Below are 19694 nucleotides of genomic sequence, written 5' to 3' on the forward strand. Positions count from 1 at the left end.
TGGAGGAATGAAAGGGAAAGAACATGGAGGGCAGAGAGGGCAGGGATGCGAGGGGGAAGCAGCACAGAGGAGAGAATGAAAACACCTGCATCCCCTTGGATAGCTGAAAGAAAAAGAAAACCGGTAGGCAAAACACAAAAAGAAGGGAAGACGCTGAAAAATTAGTAATAAAATTAGTCTGACAAAGAAGCCAACCGATGGTAATCAGTGGGCTAGCCCAAAGCTTACTGTTCAACAACAGAGAGCTAAAAACTTCTGTAGGCGAACCTAAAAAGAGAAGGCCCTGTTGTGAATGGAAAGAGTGGGATGGGATATAGTACAATGTACTGGGTTCCTAATCACTTTGTTTCTGGGACGGTGTTTAGGGGCTATTAACAAGTTAGAGACAGCACTTACTCTTGGAGTTTGTCTAAATTTTACAAAGACGTTATCTGTTTTTTTTCTAACTGGATGGAGTCTACTTGCCCTTATGGTGTTCATAATATTTGTGGATTACCATTTCGGACTTCTTTATTGCATTTGTACAGTGAGCCACAGTTAGACTTATCTGGTATTAAGCACAAGTAAAAAACCTCTATGGATAAGTTTAGGAAAAACGCGACACATTCTGACAGATGTCCATCAAATGAATAAAGAATGAGAATTTAGGAGCCAGTGTCAATATTTTTTAAAAATTATGATGTCAATGGCACCCCCCTTGGTGTCAAAGTCTCCATTCCGTGTGTTCATTTATAGAACATTCATCTTGATCATAAACTTTCCTTTTAGCTTTGCATGTTGTTACACAATAGCAGAGGTGATTTGTAAACCATATCTTAACACCATCTTACCTAGAATCTCTGTTGTTTACAAGCAATTCAAGGTTTTGAGCTGATGTTGAATCTATCATGGCTGTTTGCTCACTCCCCTGAAAACAAATCTTGATCGACTTTGGAGCATAAACCGCATTTTGAATAAACTCAACATATTTTAGCAACGCTGCGAGAGCAGCAAGGCAGTAATACCTAAAACGCAAAATAAAAAAATACATTTAAAATCTCATCAATTATCAAGCACATTAAATTTGTTGGCGGACCTTAAAACGTTTTAGAAGAAGTGTTTATGTAAACTAAAAATATCTCACAATCATAAAATTGTTTCTAACAAGCAACTCTTGATTTTTCACAATATTAGTAAAGGGGATATTTAGCATGCCAACAGATTAACGGGTTTTCAGTTTACTATCATACTTAACACATACAACATCAACATGGCTGTGCTGAGACTCAGAAACGAATAAACAATGACTATGGGTTGTCTGCTCTGTAAAAAGCTTTAATGGGTCACAAACCTCATGTGGAACCGGTTCAAAAAGGCAAATAAATATGTAGGTAAACCTTTGTGTGACTGTTGATGGTGAGTGTGGGTAAAGTAGGCACAAGTATGGAAGACACCACCAGAACACACATGAAGTGGAGTGTTGCGCAGTCGAGGATCTGTGTACTGCAGATCAAATGACCACCGGATAGAGGAAACAATAGCGTGCAGTTCAGGTAGATTACTTAATAAAGCCCAGAACAAGGAAGCTCTGATGACTAAGGGCCAGATGCTAAGACCTACGGGGAAGATTTATTTTTACATTTTTAAAGTTTTTTTTAAGCTTCCGTCATTAAATCCGTCATTAAATCCAACAGACAAATCGCAAAGAAAGACAAACAAACAAAACAATCAAGCTACAAATACCGATATATGAATCCCTTCTAAGGTTATTACAATTCTAACCCTTCTGAAGCCCCTGAAATAGATAAACTCGGATTAAGCCAGCACTCTTGTTAATTCATAGCAGGAAATACAGAAGAGAAAAAGGTGCAAATGCACAACAATAAAGTGCAGAGTGAGCCAAGGCCAAGGAGTATCTGACCACAAACAAATATCGGAGACTTAACCCCTTCACTGCCAGGCCTTTTCCCCAAAGTGCCCGGCCTTTTAATGGCTATTTGTGGCAGTTCGTGATTAGGGACTCATAGCTTTTTGTCCACAAAAGCTACCCATGTCAAAAGTTTATGGGTTCCCCTGAAGGAGACCAAGAAATTAGCTAAAATACAGCAAACATTTTGTTGTTTTTTTTTTAAATGGAAAAAAGTGCTGCAGAAGAAGGCTTGTGTTTTTTTCCCTGACAATGGCATCAACAAAGGTTTTGTGGTGCTAAAATCACCAGCATCCCAGCTTTCAGGAACAGGCAGACTTGAAGCAGAAAACCACATTTTTCTACACAATTTTGGCATTTTACTGGGAAATACCCCATTTTTACTAATTTTTGTGCTTTTAGCCTCCTTCCAGTTAGTGACAGAAATGGGTGTGAAACCAATGCAGGATCCCGGAGAGCTAAACATTTCTGAAAAATAGACAAAATTCTAAATTTACCAAGGGGTCATTTGTGTAGATCCTATAAGGTTTCCCTACAGAAAATAACAGCTAAATTAGAAAAATATTGAAATTGAGGTGAAAAAACAGCCATTTTCCCCCATGTGTTACTCTGTAGCTTTTTCCTGTGATGTCAGATTTTTGAAAGCAACATACTGTTACGTCTGCTGGAGTCTTCTGGTGGTGGGGATAGATAGGGCTTGTAGGTTCATCAAGAACCCTAGGTACCCAGAGCCAATGAATGAGCTGCACCTTGCAATGGGTTTTCATTCTATACCGGGTATACAGCATCTCATTTGCTGAAATATAAAGAGTGAAAAATATGTATCAAGAAAACCTTTGTATTTCCAAAATAGGCACAAGATAAGGTGTTGAGAAGCAGTGGTTATTTGCACATCTCTGAATTCCGGGGTGCCCATACTAGCATGTGAATTACAGGGAATTTCTCAAACAGACTTCTTTTTTACACACTGTCTTACATTTGGAAGGAAAAAATGGAGAGAAAGACAAGGGGCAATAACACTTGTTCTGCTATTCTGTGTCCCCCCAAGTCTCCCAATACCAATGGTACCTCACTTACGTGGGTAAGCCTAATGCTCGCGACAGGAAACGCAACATGGACACATCACATTTTTATATTGAAATCTGACGTGTTTTTTGCAAAGTGCCTATCTGTAGAATTTGGCCTCTAGCTCAGCCGGCACCTAGGGAAACCTACCAAACCTGTGCATTTTTGAAAACTAGGCACCTAGGGGATTCCAAGATGGGGTGACTTGTGGGACTCTCACCAGGTTCTTCTACCCAGAATCCTTTGCAAACCTCAAAATGTGGCCAAAAAACACTTTTTCCTCGCATTTCGGTGACAGAAAGTTCTGGAATCTGACAGGAGCCACAAATAAGTTTCACCCAGCGTTCCCCCAAGTCTCCTGATAAAAATGGTAACTCACTTGTGTGGGTAGGCCTAGTGCCCACAACAGGAAATGCCCCAAAACACAACATGGACACATCACATTTTCCCAAACACAGCAGAGCTGTTTTTTGCAAACTGCCTAGCTGTAGATTTTGGCCTCTAGCTCAGCCGGCACCTAGGGAAACCTACCAAACCTGTGCATTTTTTTAAACTAGACACCTAGGGGAATCCAAGATGGGGTGACTTGTGGGGCTCTTACCAGGTTCTCTTATCCAGAATCCTTTGCAAACCTCAAACTTTGGCCAAAAAAAAACACTTTTTCCTCACATTTCAGTAACAGAAAATTCTGGAATATAAGAGGAGCCACAAATTTCCTCCTACCCAGCGTTCCCCCAAGTCTCCCAATAAAAATGATACCTCACTTGTGTGGGTAGTGCCCGCGAAAGGAAATGTCCCGAAACACTATGTGGACACATCAAAATTATCAAATACAAAACTACCTGTTTTGATTTGAGAGGGGGCACTTGCGTTTCTGGTCCTGGGCTTAGCAACCATACAGGCAAACCTGCCAAACCCAAACATTTCTGAAAACTAGACACCCGAGGGAGTCCAGGGAGGTGTGACTTGTGTGGCTCCCCCAGTGCTTTCTTACCCAGAATGCTCAGCAAACCTCAAATTTAGCTAAAATAATCACATTTCTGTGTGGGATCACCGCACGGGGACACATTTCCTACCACCCAACGTTCCCCTCAGTCTCCTGGTAAAAATGATACCTCACTTGTGTAGGTGGGCCAAGTGCCTGTGACAGGGAAGAGGTAAAAACATGTCGAAATTGAGGGGGAACCAAAGTGGGTCCAAAAGGGCAGTTTGAAAAAAAAACATTTTTGGGATGACAAGTGGGGCAGAATTTTTATCGGTAAAGATTTGACAATGCTGGGTGGTAGGAATTTTTGGGATTCCTGCATATTCTGGAAGGTTCCATCACAAAAATATGGGGAAAATGTGTGATTTCAAGCAAAGTTGGAGATTTGCCGGGCATTGTGGGTAAGAAAATTGTGTGGGTGCATGTGAAGCACAACTATCTGGACTCATCCAGATGTTTAGTTTTCAGATGTGTCTAGGTCTTGTGGATTCTTCTACGTGGCAGCGCCCCAAAGTCCAAAAAGGTCAGCCCTCACCATTCCAAGTGGGACGATTTTGAGAGTTAGACAAGCTCTCATGGCCCAAATGTAAAACCAAAACTCAAAATAATCAAATGTCCTCTTGCTTGCAGTGGGAATAACATGTTTTAGTGTGCAGGGGAGAGCTGAAAGACTGTTACCCCCTTCAGTTGAGGTGGGGGCACAACCATGCCCAAACTGGTTGGTAGCCACCACCCCACTATTTTTTTATTTATTTTTAATTCTCTGGCATCTAGTGGGCTTTCTGCTCCCCCCAGGGTGCGGATTGGGTGTAATTGCTCCATCTGCCTAATGGTGGGCAGAACAACTTTGGCCCCATTTATTTGGGGTGGGGGTATGGCCATTCCCCCACCCTCTTATTTTGAAAACAAAATCTTCCCTGGTCTCTGTTGGGCTTTCTGCCCCCCCCCCCCTTGGGGGCAGGTGGGCCTTACAAAAATAGGCCGATGTACGCCCAAGGGGGGAAGATATGACCAACAGTAATGTGGCCCCATGGGAGGCGACCCTTGCCTAAGGGGTCGCTCCCCTTGCGTGAAATTGATGCAAAAAAATAAAAATCCCTGATGTCTAGTGGTTTCTACCCCCCTTGGGGGCAAATTGACCTAGTAAAAATAGGCTGATCTGCCCTCAGGGCCTCATAAGGTTTTTCCCCCCAGGGGAGCGATCCTTCCATAAGGGGTCGCTTCCCCCGTCTAAAAAAATGTGTACATTTGTTTTTAGCCCTGGTGCCTAGAGGTTTCTTCCCCACCCAGGGGCAGATCGGCCTAATTACAATACGCCAATCTGCCCCCAGGGGTGCAGAAAGGGCCTAAAACAAATTCCCCCCCCCCCCCCCAGGGGAGCATCCCTTGCCTAAGGGGTCGCTCCCCTTGCGTGAAATTGACAAAAAGAAATCACTGGTGCCTAGTGGATTCTGCTCCCCTTGTGGGCAGATTGGCCTAATAAAAATAGGCCGATCTGCCCCCATGTGGGACAGAAATGGCCTAAAAATATTTTTCCCCCCAGGGGAGCGATCCTTCCCTAAGGGGTCGCTTCCCACGTCTAAACCCACCCCCCCCCGGGGCAGAACGGCCTAAATACAATAGGCCAATCTGCCCCCAAGGGGGGAAGAAATGGCCTAAAACAAATTTGCACCCCCCACCCCAGGGGAACATCCCTTGCCTAAGGGGTCACTCCCCTTGCATGAAATTGACAAAAAAAATCTCTGGTGTCTAGTGGTTTCTGCCCCAGATTGGCCTAATAAAAATAGGTGGGGGGCAGAAATAGCCTGAAAATAATTTGTCCCCCAGGGAAGCGACCCTTGCCTAAGGGGTCGCTTCCCCCCTGCAAAAAAAAAATAATAATAAACAATCCTTGGCGTCTAGAGGTTTCTGCCCCCCTGTGGGCAGACTGGCCTAAGAACAATAGGCTGGGCAGAAAAGGCCTTGAAAAAATTGCTCCCCTAGGGAGCGAGTCTTGCCCAAAGGTCCGCTCCCTTAATTGAAATGCATACAAAAAAATAAAATCCCTAGAGTCTAGTGGGCATTTCTGCTGAGAGAGTCATCAAAGGAAAGGAAAGGCCTTTCCTTTCCCTTGATGCCTCTCCCGCCTCACCTCCCGTTCGGAAGAGAAATGTTTTTGCATTTCTCTTCCGGGATAGCCCTGGAAGCACAGCTTCCAGCACCTTCGGAGGTGACCTCTGATGAGGTCAGCGCGCAATTTGAACGCTGACGTCACTGGGGGGCAGGAGGTTTGGCGGTGAAAGGGAAAGCGAAACCCCTTCCATCCCTGCCCTAGGGGGGTGGGTGGGAGGCTCATGGGGGAGCGCTAGCTAGTGCTTCCCGTGGGTCCTGTGCAGGACGAGCCTGTCTTGTCCTCGGCTCACGGCAAGCATGGCCGAGGGCTATACCAGCTTGTCCCAGGCACTGTAGGGGTTAAAAAGCAGGTATGTAGTAATATTGAAATATCTCTAATATAGCATCATATCAAGCAAAGGTGATATAAAATACAAGAAAGGCTTAGCCCCTCCACATAAACTATTCAACAGGCACCAGCTGAGCTTTCCAGACAGGTAGTAACAGGTGACTAGGTCCTATTACCCCATAGCTGCTTCTTGCGCCCCTTGCAATTATACATATTTATTTCCATATTATAGATCGCCAGAAATCTAAATCTCTACATCGAAAATGATTGAGGCTCATAGTTAAGCAATTCTGATACAATGCAGAGCCAGGTCACAGTCATAGCAATAAATAATACATATGATTTCCCCCTTACTACATCATTCTCCTCAGTTCCATTCATCGCCCACAGAACGACCACTGCAGGGGAGATCTGGGCTGACCCACCACTGACTGAGCTCATAAAAGACCTAATTTGACACATTAAAGAATCTAGTTTGAGGCATGAGAAAAAGATATGGACAATTTCAGCCAGTTCTGCCTCACACTGACTGCAGTTGCCACTGGACCTACGGGCCCATTTAGCCACCTTTGCCGGACTATAATATAAATCAAAAACTGTCTTAAAAATGCTGACTTTTCCAACCAGCCATTAACAAAACCTTATCGGCTATGTCCAATTACTCCTGCAAAAGGAGGCCCTCTGCACCAAGTCTGGCTTCTCATTTGGCATTTTGTACTGCCAGATTGTTGGGTAGGAATTGTATCAGACAATCAGATCAACGAATTCTGTCCCACCGCTTTACAGCCTCTATTAGGGAAATCTCAACTACTGAACAAGGTTTCTTTATTTTTTTGTTAATAAAATCTCATAGCTGAAGAAATTCGAAAAAATCGCCCCTGACAATCCCTTAGATCTCCTGCAGCTCCCTAAAAAAGTTAAGTTGATCTTCCTGATACAGTAGTTGGGTTCCATATTTTTGACCAAACAACCATTAGCCTCAATTTCCAAAACTAGTTCATATATTGATGGGGCTTCTGCAAGACTTATTCCATCATGCCCTCCCATTATCAATATGCCCATATGTTGTAGCATGCAGGCCCAATAATACAGTGTAAAGTTGGGTACCGACCATCCCCCCAGCAGTTTGGGAAGAACCAGATATTTGAACACTCTTCTTGCCCTCCTGTAATTCTTCAAAAAACTAAAGCAAGCGTATTCCACTTTAGACAACCACCACTTATCGTTTTCCAGAAGAACAGCCCTGAAGATATGGAGTACTTTCGGTAAAATAGTCATTTTTAAGACATCACGGGGGTCATTCTGACCCTGGCGGTAAAATCCGCCAGGGCCAACGACCGCGGGAGCACCGCCAACATGCAGACACTGCAAATCGCGACGGGTGCAACTGCACCCGTCGCACCCCTTCCACTCCGCCGGCTCCATTCGGAGCCGGCATCCTCATGGAAGGGTGTTTCCCGCTGGGCTGGCGGGCGGCCTTCTGGCGGTCGCCCGCCAGCCCAGCGGAAAACCCAGAATACCCGTGGCGGTCTTTTGACCGCGCAGCAGTATTCTGGTGGTCCCAGCCAGGCCGGCGGCTTCCGCCGCCGGCCGGGGTCAGAATGACCCCCTACATCTTCCTAAGAGAGCAAGATGTAGAGGAGTAATTCTAGCAAGTTCCTGCTTAATGCTTCCTATCTATGGTGCCATCTTTAATTCTATCAAATTGTCCATAATTGAAGTAATCTTATTTTCCAAATATACTGCATCTTACACCATCCAATGGTAACTAAATACAATTTTCTTGGTACATAGCACCTGTGCCTTTCCCCCATTATTAAGACTATAGATGGAGTAGGGCCCAAACAGTTTAGCCACCTTTTCAATTGGAGGAAGGGCTGCTGAAGGATCAGCTGAGACCACTGCCACATCATCCGCCTAGGCTAACACTTTTTATTTCACTTGGTTCACTTCACACGGTTCGATACGGGGACTGTTCTCAAGTAGGGCTATAAAGGGATCGATGTAGAGTGCAAATAGCAGAGGAGACCATGGACACCCCTGCCTAGTACCGCTTGAAATCTGAATAATACCCAACTCCACCCCTAATATTCGTAATCTAGCCATGGGTGCATTATAAAGTGCTTTGATAGCCTTAATAAAATTCCTCCCAAAGCTCTTCCACTCCAATACGGACCATAAAAACCTTCATGAAACACGTTCGAAGGCCTTCCCGGCATCAAGAAAAAACAGCCACATTGATGCTTCTGAGGCCTCAGCAGCATCAAACAGAGAAACCATCCATTAAATGTGATCAAGTGTGTCGCGCTCTGGAATAAAATCGTTGTCATAGCAAAACTAGCCCCGAGACAACCTTTACTAACAGATTTGCCAAAACTCTGCCATATATTTTACCATCATAATTAATCAGGGACAACTGCCTTCTTCTTAAAAACCACTATATTGGTAGTCTGCCACGAGGGTGGAATTACCCCCTCTTTTGCCTGTAGAAAAACCAGAAGCATATCTTGTGGGAGCTCCTCAAGAAGGCCTTGAAAAACTCTAGAGGTAAATTATCTGGGCCCGTGGATTTGCCAATGGGTAGGGAATTCATAGCCTCCCAAACCTCTTCTACAAAAAATGGGGCATTCAAGACACCACATACCTCTTCAGTTAAACAAACCCTCTCTAAGCCCATAATTAGGTGCTCAAATGCTTTTACTGAGTGTAAGGAAATGCCTCCTTAGCATGGTTACCCCCTAACATTTTGCCTTTGCTGATGCTAAGTTATGGTTTGAAAGTGTGCTGGGACCCTGCTAACCAGGCCCCAGCACCAGTGTTCTTTCCCTAAACTGTACCTTTGTCTCCACAATTGGCACAACCCTGGCACTCAGATAAGTCCCTCGTAACTGGTACCCCTGGTACCAAGGGCCCTGATGCCAGGGAAGGTCTCTAAGGGCTGCAGCATGTCTTATGCCACCCTAGGGAACCCTCACTCAGCACATGCACACTGCCTCACAGCTTGTGTGTGCTGGTGGGGAGAAAATGACTAAGTCGACATGGCACTCCCCTCAGAGTGCCATGCCAACGTCACACTGCCTTTGACATAGGTAAGTCACCCCTCTAGCAGGCCTTACAGCCCTAAGGCAGGGTGCACTATACCACAGGTGAGGGCATATTTGCATGAGCACTATGCCCCTACAGCGTCTAAGCAAAACCTTAGACATTGTAAGTGCAGGGTAGCCATAAGAGTATATGGTCTGGGAGTTTGTCAAACACGAACTCCACAGTTCCATAATAGCTACACTGAAAACTGGGAAGTTTGGTATCAAACTTCTCAGCACAATAAATGCACACTGATGCCAGTGTGCAATCTACTCTAACATTCACCCAGAGGGCATCTTAGAGATCCCCCTGAATACCTACCTGACTTCTAGTGTAGGCTGACCAGTTTCTACTAGCCTGCCACACACCAGACATGTTGCTGGCCACATGGGGAGAGTGCCTTTGTCACTCTGTGGCCAGGAACAAAGCCTGTACTGAGTGGAGGTGCTTCTCACCTTCCCCTGCAGGAACTGTTACACCTGGCGGTGAGCCTCAAAGGCTCACCCCTTTTGTTACAGCGCCCCAGGGCACCCCAACTAGTGGAGATGCCCGCCCCTCCGGCCACTGCCCCCACTTTTGGCGCCAAGGCTGGAGGAGATAGTGAGAAAAACAAGGAGGAGTCACCCACCAGTCAGGACAGCCTCTAAGGTGTCCTGAGCTGAGGTGACCCCTGCCTTGAGAAATCCTCCAGCTTGAGTTTGGAGGATTCCCCAATTGGATTAGGGATGTGCCCTCCTCCCCACAGGGAGGAGGCACAAAGGGGGTGTAGCCACCCTCAAGGACAGTAGCCATTGGCTACTGCCCTCCCAGACCTAAACACACCCATAAATTCAGTATTTAGGGGCTCCCCAGATCCCAGGAAATCAGATTCCTGCAAACTGAAGAAAGAAGAAGGACTGCTGACCTACAAGCCTGCAGAGAATGAGGAAGACGACAACTGGTTTGGCCCCAACTTCAAAAACCTGCTCCAGCGACGCATCCGACAGGGACCAGCGACCTCTGAAGCCTCAGAGGACTGTCCTGGACTACAGGACCAAGAAACCCCCGTGAACAGCCAACTGTTCAAAACCAGTGACTTCTTTGCAACAAAGCAGCAACTTCCAAAGACTTCACGTTTCCCGCCGGAAGCGTGAAACTCTACACTCTGCACCCGACCCCCCCGGCTCGACCTGCAGGAAACCAACACCTCAGGGAGGACTCCCTGGCGACTGCGAGCCCGTGAGTAACAAGAGATGATCCCCTGAGTCCCCACAGCGACACCTGCAGAGAGAATCCAGAGGCTCCCCCTGACCGCGACTGCCTGGAACAAGGGACCCAACGCCTGGAACCAACACTACACCCGCAGCGTTGGTGGCTGTCCCGAGAAGCACCCCCTGTGCCTGCCAGCACAGCTAGAGTGAGCCCCGGGTCCCTCCATTGCTTCCTATCTGAAACCTGACGTCTGCTTTGCACACTGCACCCAGCCGCCCCTGTGCCACTGAGGGTGTGTTTTGTGTGCCTACTTGTGCCCCCCCAGTGCTCTACAAAACCCCCCTGGTCTGACCTCCTAGGACGCAGATACTTACCTGCTGGCAGAATCGAACCGGAGCACCCCTGTTCTCCATAGGCGCCCACGTGTTTTGGGCACCTCTTTGACCTCTGCACCTGACCGGCCCTGAGCTGCTGGCGTAGTAACTTTGGGGTTGACTTGAACCCCCAACCGTGGGCTGCCTATGCCCCAGGACTGAGACTTGTAAGTGTTTTACTTACCTCCCAGTCTAACCTTTACTTACCTCCCCCAGGAACTGTTGATATTTGCACTGTGTCCACTTCGAAAATAGCTTATTGCCACTTTTACAAAGACTGTACATGATATTGTTTTCATTCAAAGTTCCTAAAGTATCTAAGTGAAGTACCTTACATTTAAAGTGTTTAATGTAAATCTTGAACCTGTGGTTCTTAAAATAAACTAAGAAAATACATTTTTCAATATAAAAACCTATTGGCCTGGAGTAAGTCTTTTAGTGTGTGTTCCTCACTTATTGCCTGTGTGTGTACAACAAATGCTTAACACTACCCTCTGATAAGCCTTCTGCTCGACCACACCACCACAAAATAGAGCATTAGAATTATCTACTTTTGCCACTATCTTACCTCTAAGGGGAACCCTTGGACTCTGTGCACACTATTTCTTACTTTGAAATAGTATATACAGAGCCAACTTCCTACAATAGGTTTTTTGGTTTTTGACACAGCGGATATCAACAGTCACAATATGACAATAGTGGATGGGATACCAAGGAGGCCGTTTTTGAACAGAGATTGAAGAAGTACTGTGTTTATCTGATGCTTGGTGGCTTGAAAGAGGATGCAATCAATAGGTCAGTGAATGGCTGAGAATAAGCTACAAATCAGTACAATCAATGCTTGTGGTCTCAAAGTTAGAGCCAAACGGAGAAGGCTAGCACTGGTTTTGAAACTTATGAGGCATGACTTAGTGTGCATACAAGAGACTCACATTCCTTTGGACAAACAAGGATTGTTTAAGGGACTTGTCCTGTCACACTTGGCATGCCCACAACAGGGCTTGATATCTCGGGGTGGGGGGGGGGGGGCTATCCTCACAAATAAGCCAGGATACTTGGTTGGCCATCATATATCTGATAAGCTTCGTAGATGAGTTAATGGTTCTAGCAATGGGCGGTTCACGTTCACGCTGTGTTTGGTTTATGCCTCTGATGTGGATGAAGCCAATATTTTGATTTTTCTAAATACAGTATTTGCTTTATGGCCTCTCCCTCTTATTCTCTGTGGAGATCTCAACATCCACCTTTTTTAATTTATATTTGATTTATTATTGAAATGGAAGAAACAAACAAAATATGCCAGGGAAGACAACCTTACTGAACACAAGGTAAGAGAAATAAGTATCCAGGCGCCGACCAGCCTCCATGACACAAGCCGACAGCTATAATTCAGCTGCAACACAACATCAGAGTCCATAAGTGTCATCCATGGAGCCCATTTCACAAAAAAGTGTGCATTTCAAAACATTCATCAAGAGACTGGGACAAAAGGCAAAAACGTTCGTAGGCCAACAGGGCCTAAAGGAAACCAACAGAGGAAAATAGGAAGGTGGGTGGAGAGGAAGGGAGGAGCACCAGTCAGCAAGCCAGCTTCGCAATGGGATCAGATCTCAATTGGAGCGTTGGCAATCAAGGCCACCTAGCGCATAAGCAAACATATACCACTGACACAGCAGCACTATAAAGTTTCCAGATGGGAACGCAGTGGAGCCCATATATCCTTTGGTTGCGCGCCCTTGGGGTTACTTCCCAGAAGATCATCAATTGCTCTTGACAGAAGGAGGCATCACGGAGCCAGTCTGATCTACGGGGGGCCAGACCCCTACCCCAACACAGCACAGCATCAACGCATCCAAGGAGCGCCAGCCGGGGGGAGAGGGGCAGCTCCAAACCGTTCATTTCCACGACTGCGTGCAATACCTCCATCCAGTAGGCATGAACTTCAGCGCATTCCCACGCAAGATGTAGAAAGCCAGCATCTGGAGCGCAGCATTACTCACAGCGTGAGTCAGCACGCAGACCCATGGCGTATAGACCACGTGGGGTGTAATACAGGTGGTGCAAAAACTTGAAATGAATTAAACAGAAAGAGCTCTCATCTGCACACAGCATCTCTGCCACACCTCCTCAGATATAGGCTCACCTATATCCATCTCCCAGCGCACTCTAGCAGATGTTCCAGCGCCACCCTGCTGATTCTGCACACAATTATACAATTTAGTAACGAGCCCGCGCAGCGACTGGGAACAGTTCAGCACCTCCAAAGCACGGCACTCCAATGCGATCCCCACAGGGCCAGAGAAACGAGCATGAAGCATGGCATTGACGCGCAACACATACAGCCGGTGCAAAGCCGCAGCGCACACATCATATAGCACCTCCCCACAAGAGATCAACCGGCCATCAACAAACCTATCACCCAGCACAAATGGGTTTGCATCACGCAGAAAATCACACAATCCCACATCCCGAAACATCACAGTATCTGCAACAGACATACCAGGCAGCGAGGGAGCGAGGGGCGTGCTTACTTTAGAGCAATGCAACGAAGCAGTCCAAGCACGTGCAGTACACGTTAAGGTGTCCATTCTTCGCACTCTAGGCCTGGTGGGATTTCCAAGTACTCGGGACAAACCATCCGGCCACACCGCGTCACTCTCAGATGCAAGGTGCGGTAAGTACTGAATCGGGAGCTGCCAATAATACGCAAAGTGCATCTGCGTACACTAATAATAAGGCTCCAAGTCTGGAGCAGCAAATCCACCCAGTTCAAAGGGTAACTCCAGCTTCTCCCATGCAATCCTAGGCTGCCTACCGGCCCATGCCAAGAAAACCAAAGCAGAGCAAAGGCGCGGTAGGAAAGCCATGGGGAGGAGAAGAGGAAGGTTAACTAACAGATACAGAAATGTAGGCAGCACCACCATTTTAGCGATAGCGATACGTCCAATAAGCGAAAGAGGTAGCGAGTGCCACACCCCAACTTTATCCCCCAACCACGAGATAGCCTTACCATAGTTGGCCCACCAGAGTGCCTCCATATCACAACTCAACCAAACCCCCAGATAACGTACTGGGTCTCTCGACCAACCAATTGGGTACCGGGAAAGGAAGTCCACCACCCCCGAAGACCAGGGCATCACCACTGATTTGGACCAGTTAATCCTGATCCCCGAAAAGGACCCAATGCGCACAATTTCATTCAGCAAAACGTCTAAATTCTTCCGTGGCTCGCTAACATACAAGGCAATATCATCAGCATACACAGAGAGCAATATGGGCCGCTGCCGAAACGGCAGTCCCCTGTCATTATGATGTTGTCCCAGCCGTGCCGCAAGAGGTTCCATCGCCACAGCAAAAAGTAACGGGGACAGAGGGCACCCCTGTTGAGTCCCCCGAGCCACTGGGAAGGGATCCGAAACATTCCCATTCAAGTGGAGTCTGGAAGTGGGGGCCGAATGTAACAAGTAAATCAGTTTTATAAAGCGCGCACTGAGTCCAACTCTAGCAAGCAAAGCAAATAGGTAATCCCAAGCCAGCGAATCGAAAGCCTTGGTAGCTTCTAGAAACACCGCCGCCGCATCCGCTATAGGCTCCATGGAACTTGCGACAGCAACAAAAGTACGCAAGTTGTGAGAGGTGAACCTGCCAGGTACAAACCCTGACTGATCCGGCAATACCAACTTCCGTAGCACTTTATTCTAAACAACATATCATTCAGGGTATTGTTAGCAGTGTGATAGGAGAGGTGTGGAAGCACTCCGATTGGATCTGGACTACAAGGTTAGTGCTTTCTGACATGGAGGTTGAGACTAGAGTGCATAGAAAGGCAGAAAATAACATTATTGCTTCAATAGACATCAGACATCACAAAAAACGAAATGACTATAAACCACGTAATACCTAATGGATGGACTAAAACAGAGATAGGAAATAAGACGTCTCTGAGCACTTAAAGAAGTACTTCACAAAATATAATTTTACAGAAGCCAGTGTATGAAGTAGGAGTTTCTGCCATAATTACAAAATGATTAGCATCGGACCACAGAATAAAAGAACGCGAAGCTGCAAGAAAGATTAGGATGGGGGATAAATTGGCAGTACAGTATTGTAAGGGAGACTGACCACTGGAGAGAAGATGTTTGGTAGACGGATTGAACTAAAGTAGTGATACAGAACTGAAGAGATGGTGGATTGAGGTTACTTTCTCAGGTGGAAATTGGTAATGCTAAATCCTTTTGTTCAGGCAAAACAGTTGGTTCACTTCATTGTTTATTCATGTAACACGGAAAATATTGCTATTTTAAAATGGGAGCATGCTAGAGAGCTTCATGGAGAGGAGATAGGGTTAGTAAGCAAGATGAAAAATAATGCTCATATGCTAAAAACGGATATATATGTATATCTCGATAATCCCATGGAATAATGTAGAATACTCATTACTTGCAAGACTTTCTTGCTCAAATTAATTTATTGCATAAAAGTACCCTCTCCAGTCATATGTGAGACAATAATAATAATTTTGTAATTGCTTCAGACGCCCATGTCAATGCATTTTCAGTGTCCCTTTTAGTTTTCTTCTATATTCAAATATAGTTCATCAAAAAGAAAAATCAAAGCAGATAAAATTCTCAAAGGATCTTTTAAAAATTTGTCAGTAGCTACTTTGAATAATGAGATTTAATAAAACCTGCTTTTGGTGAACTTCTTGAGATGCTGGGTATGACAGTATTATGATGAGTATCCTTAAACACCTTAACCGAGTTCTACCATGTACATCAACAATGGAAAACCCAATACTTGTTAGCATGAGGACGATTGCTTGATGACCAGCAGCAGGTCTGTATGACTCTAGCATGGGTTGCTGACTAGTAAATAATTCTTTGTGGGTACCGTAGTGTAAAAGCAGTTACCCACTTCACAGCTTCCGGCTGAGACCTTTCCTATATATTTACCATGCCACTGTGAGTGTAAAACAGGTGAAGAGTTCTCATATTCCTAGCAATTTAATTTAGGATAGATTGACCTGAACACCTCCTACCAGGGTAAAATGCAATTGAAGGTACGATTTTACGCTCAGTTAGTGCAGGTACTGCAACAATGTAATTTATGTTCTTTCTACAGTGAACACCTCCATCCATACAAAGACTAAATTTACCGACTTGTACAAGCAGTGTGGAAACAAGTATGCAGTACTTTGTGAGTGTCAATAGAATAATATGGCATTGATAAATCACATTAACATTTATAATAAAACTCAAAATGCGTAGCCCAGATAAATACCTTACTTAAACATACATGCAACCTCTCAATTTACAAACATAGCTAATAAATAAAATAATATATTCTTTCAAATAATGTATTTAAATGGTATGCACAATGTTCAGTAAAATCAATATATTTTTCAATTCCTAAACAAAAGTGAAATTCAGTTTTAGTCTGCAGTTCATGCAAAAGAAAAATATATATTTTGATGGCAGACTTTCGAGGTCTGTACATCAGCTGCCTTTTAGCTGAGATATAAATATAAATGTTTTTGTTAAGCAGTTAATTCACAACACCGGTCAATCTTCTGTTCTCACTTGTATGTTTAGTGGGTAGCATTGGTGCACACATAATTTATATTTTTAAGTCTTTTCTATTTATTGTGAGGATATTATATTTTTTTTTTGTCAATGCCGTGCTAAGGGCCAGATGTAGCAAATGTTTAGCGAGTCGCAAACGGCAAAATTTGGCGTTTGCGACTCGCTAAACGCGTTTGCCAATGCAGAAATGCATATTGCGAGTCGTTACCGACTCGCAATATGCATTTCCGACTCGCAAATAGGAAGGGGTGTTCCCTTCCTATTTGCGAGTCGCTGTGGGATGCAATACCATTTGCAACCGCGTACGCGGTCGCAAATGGCATCGCAGTTACCATCCACTTCAAGTGGATGGTAACCCACTCGCAAATTGGAAGGGGTCCCCATGGGACCCCTTCCAGTTTGTGACTGGACCCCAAAATATTTTTTCAGGGCAGGGAGTGGTCCAAGGGACCACTCCCTGCCCTGAAAAAATACCGAAACAAAAGGTTTCGTTTTTTTTGCAGTGCAGCTCGTTTTCCTGTCAGGAAAACGGGCTACACTTCAAAAAAAAAAAACTGCTTTATTTAAAAGCAGGTCGCTAACATGGAGGTCTGCTGATGTCAGCAGACCTCCATGTTAGCGAGTGCCTATACTCGCAATGGGGCCGCAATTTGCGACCCACCTCATGAATATTCATGAGGTGGGTCATTGCGACCCCATTGCGAGTCGCAGTCGGTGTCTGAGACACCGTACTGCATAGCAATTTGCGACTTGCAAATTGCGAGTCGCAGGGACTCGCAATTTGCAAGTCGCAAATTGCAGATTTGCTACATCTGGCCCTAAGTATTTAAGGCAGCTCAACACAGCGTTCAGGAAAGTTATTTCTTAGAATATTACTTTTTTTATGGACAAGTTAGCAACTTTGAAGGGACTACATATTCCAGACTGATTTCAGGCCCCAGGAGGCGGCCATTTTCCAAAGCACCTTCACCCACTTGACCAGACCAACGAGTGCTATTAAGCACGTGCGGGCACTTCACAGCGCGGGACGCACTAGCAAGTTCGAAGGGACTACATATCCCAGACTGTTGTGAGGCCCCAGGAGGTGGCCATTTTCCACAGATACCTGCACCCACTTGACCAGAACAACGAGCGCTATATAGCGCATGGGGGCCCTTTGCAGCGTGGGACATACTAGCAACTTTGAAGGGACTACATATCCCAGACTCCTTTGAGGCCCCAGGAGGCTGCCATTTTTCACAGCACCTGCACCCACTTGACCAGACCAACGAGCGCTATAAAGCACGTGGGGGCACTTTGCAGGGCCGGCCGCACCCGAGACGAAGACTGGGCCAAGACGGGCCCATGTTAGCCCGTCAGTGGCTGGGCCCATCCTCTTTAGACTTTAACTTTTTGATGCATATATTTGGGTTATTACAGTCGTAGGCATTTTTAGATCTTGGTACCCTTTTCCCTAGTGACCTGTGGCATAATGGGGAAAAGGAAGGTGACCACAAATTCCACGTCCACTTCGCAAGCTCATTCACAGTCCTCCATTGATAACTTTCTGGTACGCACAGTGGATTTGGTTTCAAATGAAATTAAGTTGGCAGAGCGACGCCTTTCTTTAGTGGAAGAGGATATCGAATCTAGGCTCCCCAGCAAGCCCTTGAGCCCTGCAGCTATATGCAACATTGGTTCTGCAAACAACATGCTGCATGATACTCAACCCTTTTAATCAAACCCCTTGCGTGGACCTGGAAGGGGTGGTTTCAGATAACATAGCTGGGGATGTAGATGTGAGTACTGTTGATTGTTCCGGTGTGCCAGATGTTCTGTGTGGCTCCTTTACTCCAGCCCATTACCAAAAAGTGAAGGAGGATTGCTAAATCAAAAATGAATTCTTCCCCAAAGTCACAGCCCTTGACTCAAGATACTCTCATTAGTTATTTTCCTTCACACCCCCCAAATGTTGACCCTTGTGCCTCACTGAAGATTTGGTTCAACAATTTATTGGACTCTAAGCTGCAACTAATCCATACTCGATTACCAACACTAGAATCTAGTTTGGGTAATTTAGTCACAATGTCGGGAAGGATCCCCTGCAAGCACGGTCACTAGCATCTTAGTCAGGGGCCCTCGATTGCCCCTCTGTTTGGGGGATAGTTTTGAGACCTAATCATTTTCCTAGAGTAGCCACATAAATCTCTACAGGCTTACAGAATGGGGGTAGAGAAGGTAGCTCAATTGTCCAGCTGGGTACTATTACTGTAAATTCACAGACACAGGATCTTAATTCTCAAATTGCAAATAGTACTCCATCCCTTGGTAGCCAGCATGAACAACAGCAGGCTGTCTACTCCCTACCCCAGTACCCAGTTATAAATCTGCCACCAGCCTCTTGCTCATATGTGGTCATTCTGGATAATGTCCCTAAGCTTCAAGGTCCCCTAAAGGAATCTACCTCAGCCCTTACAAACAAAGTTAGTTTTTTGTTAAATACAAATGTAAGCTGTAAGTGGGACATTTTTAAAGAGATCCTGTTTGTCCGTCGGGTTGATGGTATAGTCTCAGTGAGGAGACTTTGTGATTGACAACTTCCGAGATCCGAATGTTGCCAGGGAAATTTTAGCCCTTGCTGATGCCAGTATGGTGAGACTGAAACAGATTAGAATTTTACTGTTGGGTTATTTTTATAACCATCTAGCCCCCACGAGAGATGCTCAGAACACTGAGAACACCCAGACTTTCCATCAAGCCCCTATAAGGGGCTCAGGGAGACGCTCCCTTCCAAGCCACCTTCCACTTAGCAATCACTACTCAGTTTTAAGTGAACTGGAAGAGGTGGATTGACTACCACTGGCAGACCAAATTGAGCCTCTTAGAACTACTGGGAGGGGAATTCGGGGAGAAGGGACATATTGTCACCAAGCAGATTGTATCTGAAGTTAATCCACCTGTAAATGTTCCAGGGGAACAGGCAGCTTTAACATCCAAGAGGTGTTCATAAACTGTTAAAACTTAACACTGGAAACTCCTTAGTTGGAATGTGGCAGGTTTGATTTCAAAGTTAGAGGTCAAAGGTTGG

At 45.5% G+C, this 19694-nt stretch overlaps 1 protein-coding gene across 1 annotated transcript in view; it reads right to left on the reverse strand.

The window, feature by feature from the left end:
* The window catches only part of MSH4 (mutS homolog 4), a 2042424-nt gene that overhangs the window by 1489843 nt on the left and 532887 nt on the right, over positions 1–19694 (reverse strand). Inside the window, exon 6 of the mRNA XM_069233217.1 lies at positions 831–1004. Within this exon, the coding sequence (XP_069089318.1) occupies positions 831–1004 (174 nt within the window). The remainder of the gene's footprint in view (positions 1–830; positions 1005–19694) is intronic.

This window comes from Pleurodeles waltl, chromosome 4_2, assembly GCF_031143425.1.
Source record: "Pleurodeles waltl isolate 20211129_DDA chromosome 4_2, aPleWal1.hap1.20221129, whole genome shotgun sequence".
In the NCBI taxonomy this organism is placed as follows: domain Eukaryota; kingdom Metazoa; phylum Chordata; class Amphibia; order Caudata; family Salamandridae; genus Pleurodeles; species Pleurodeles waltl.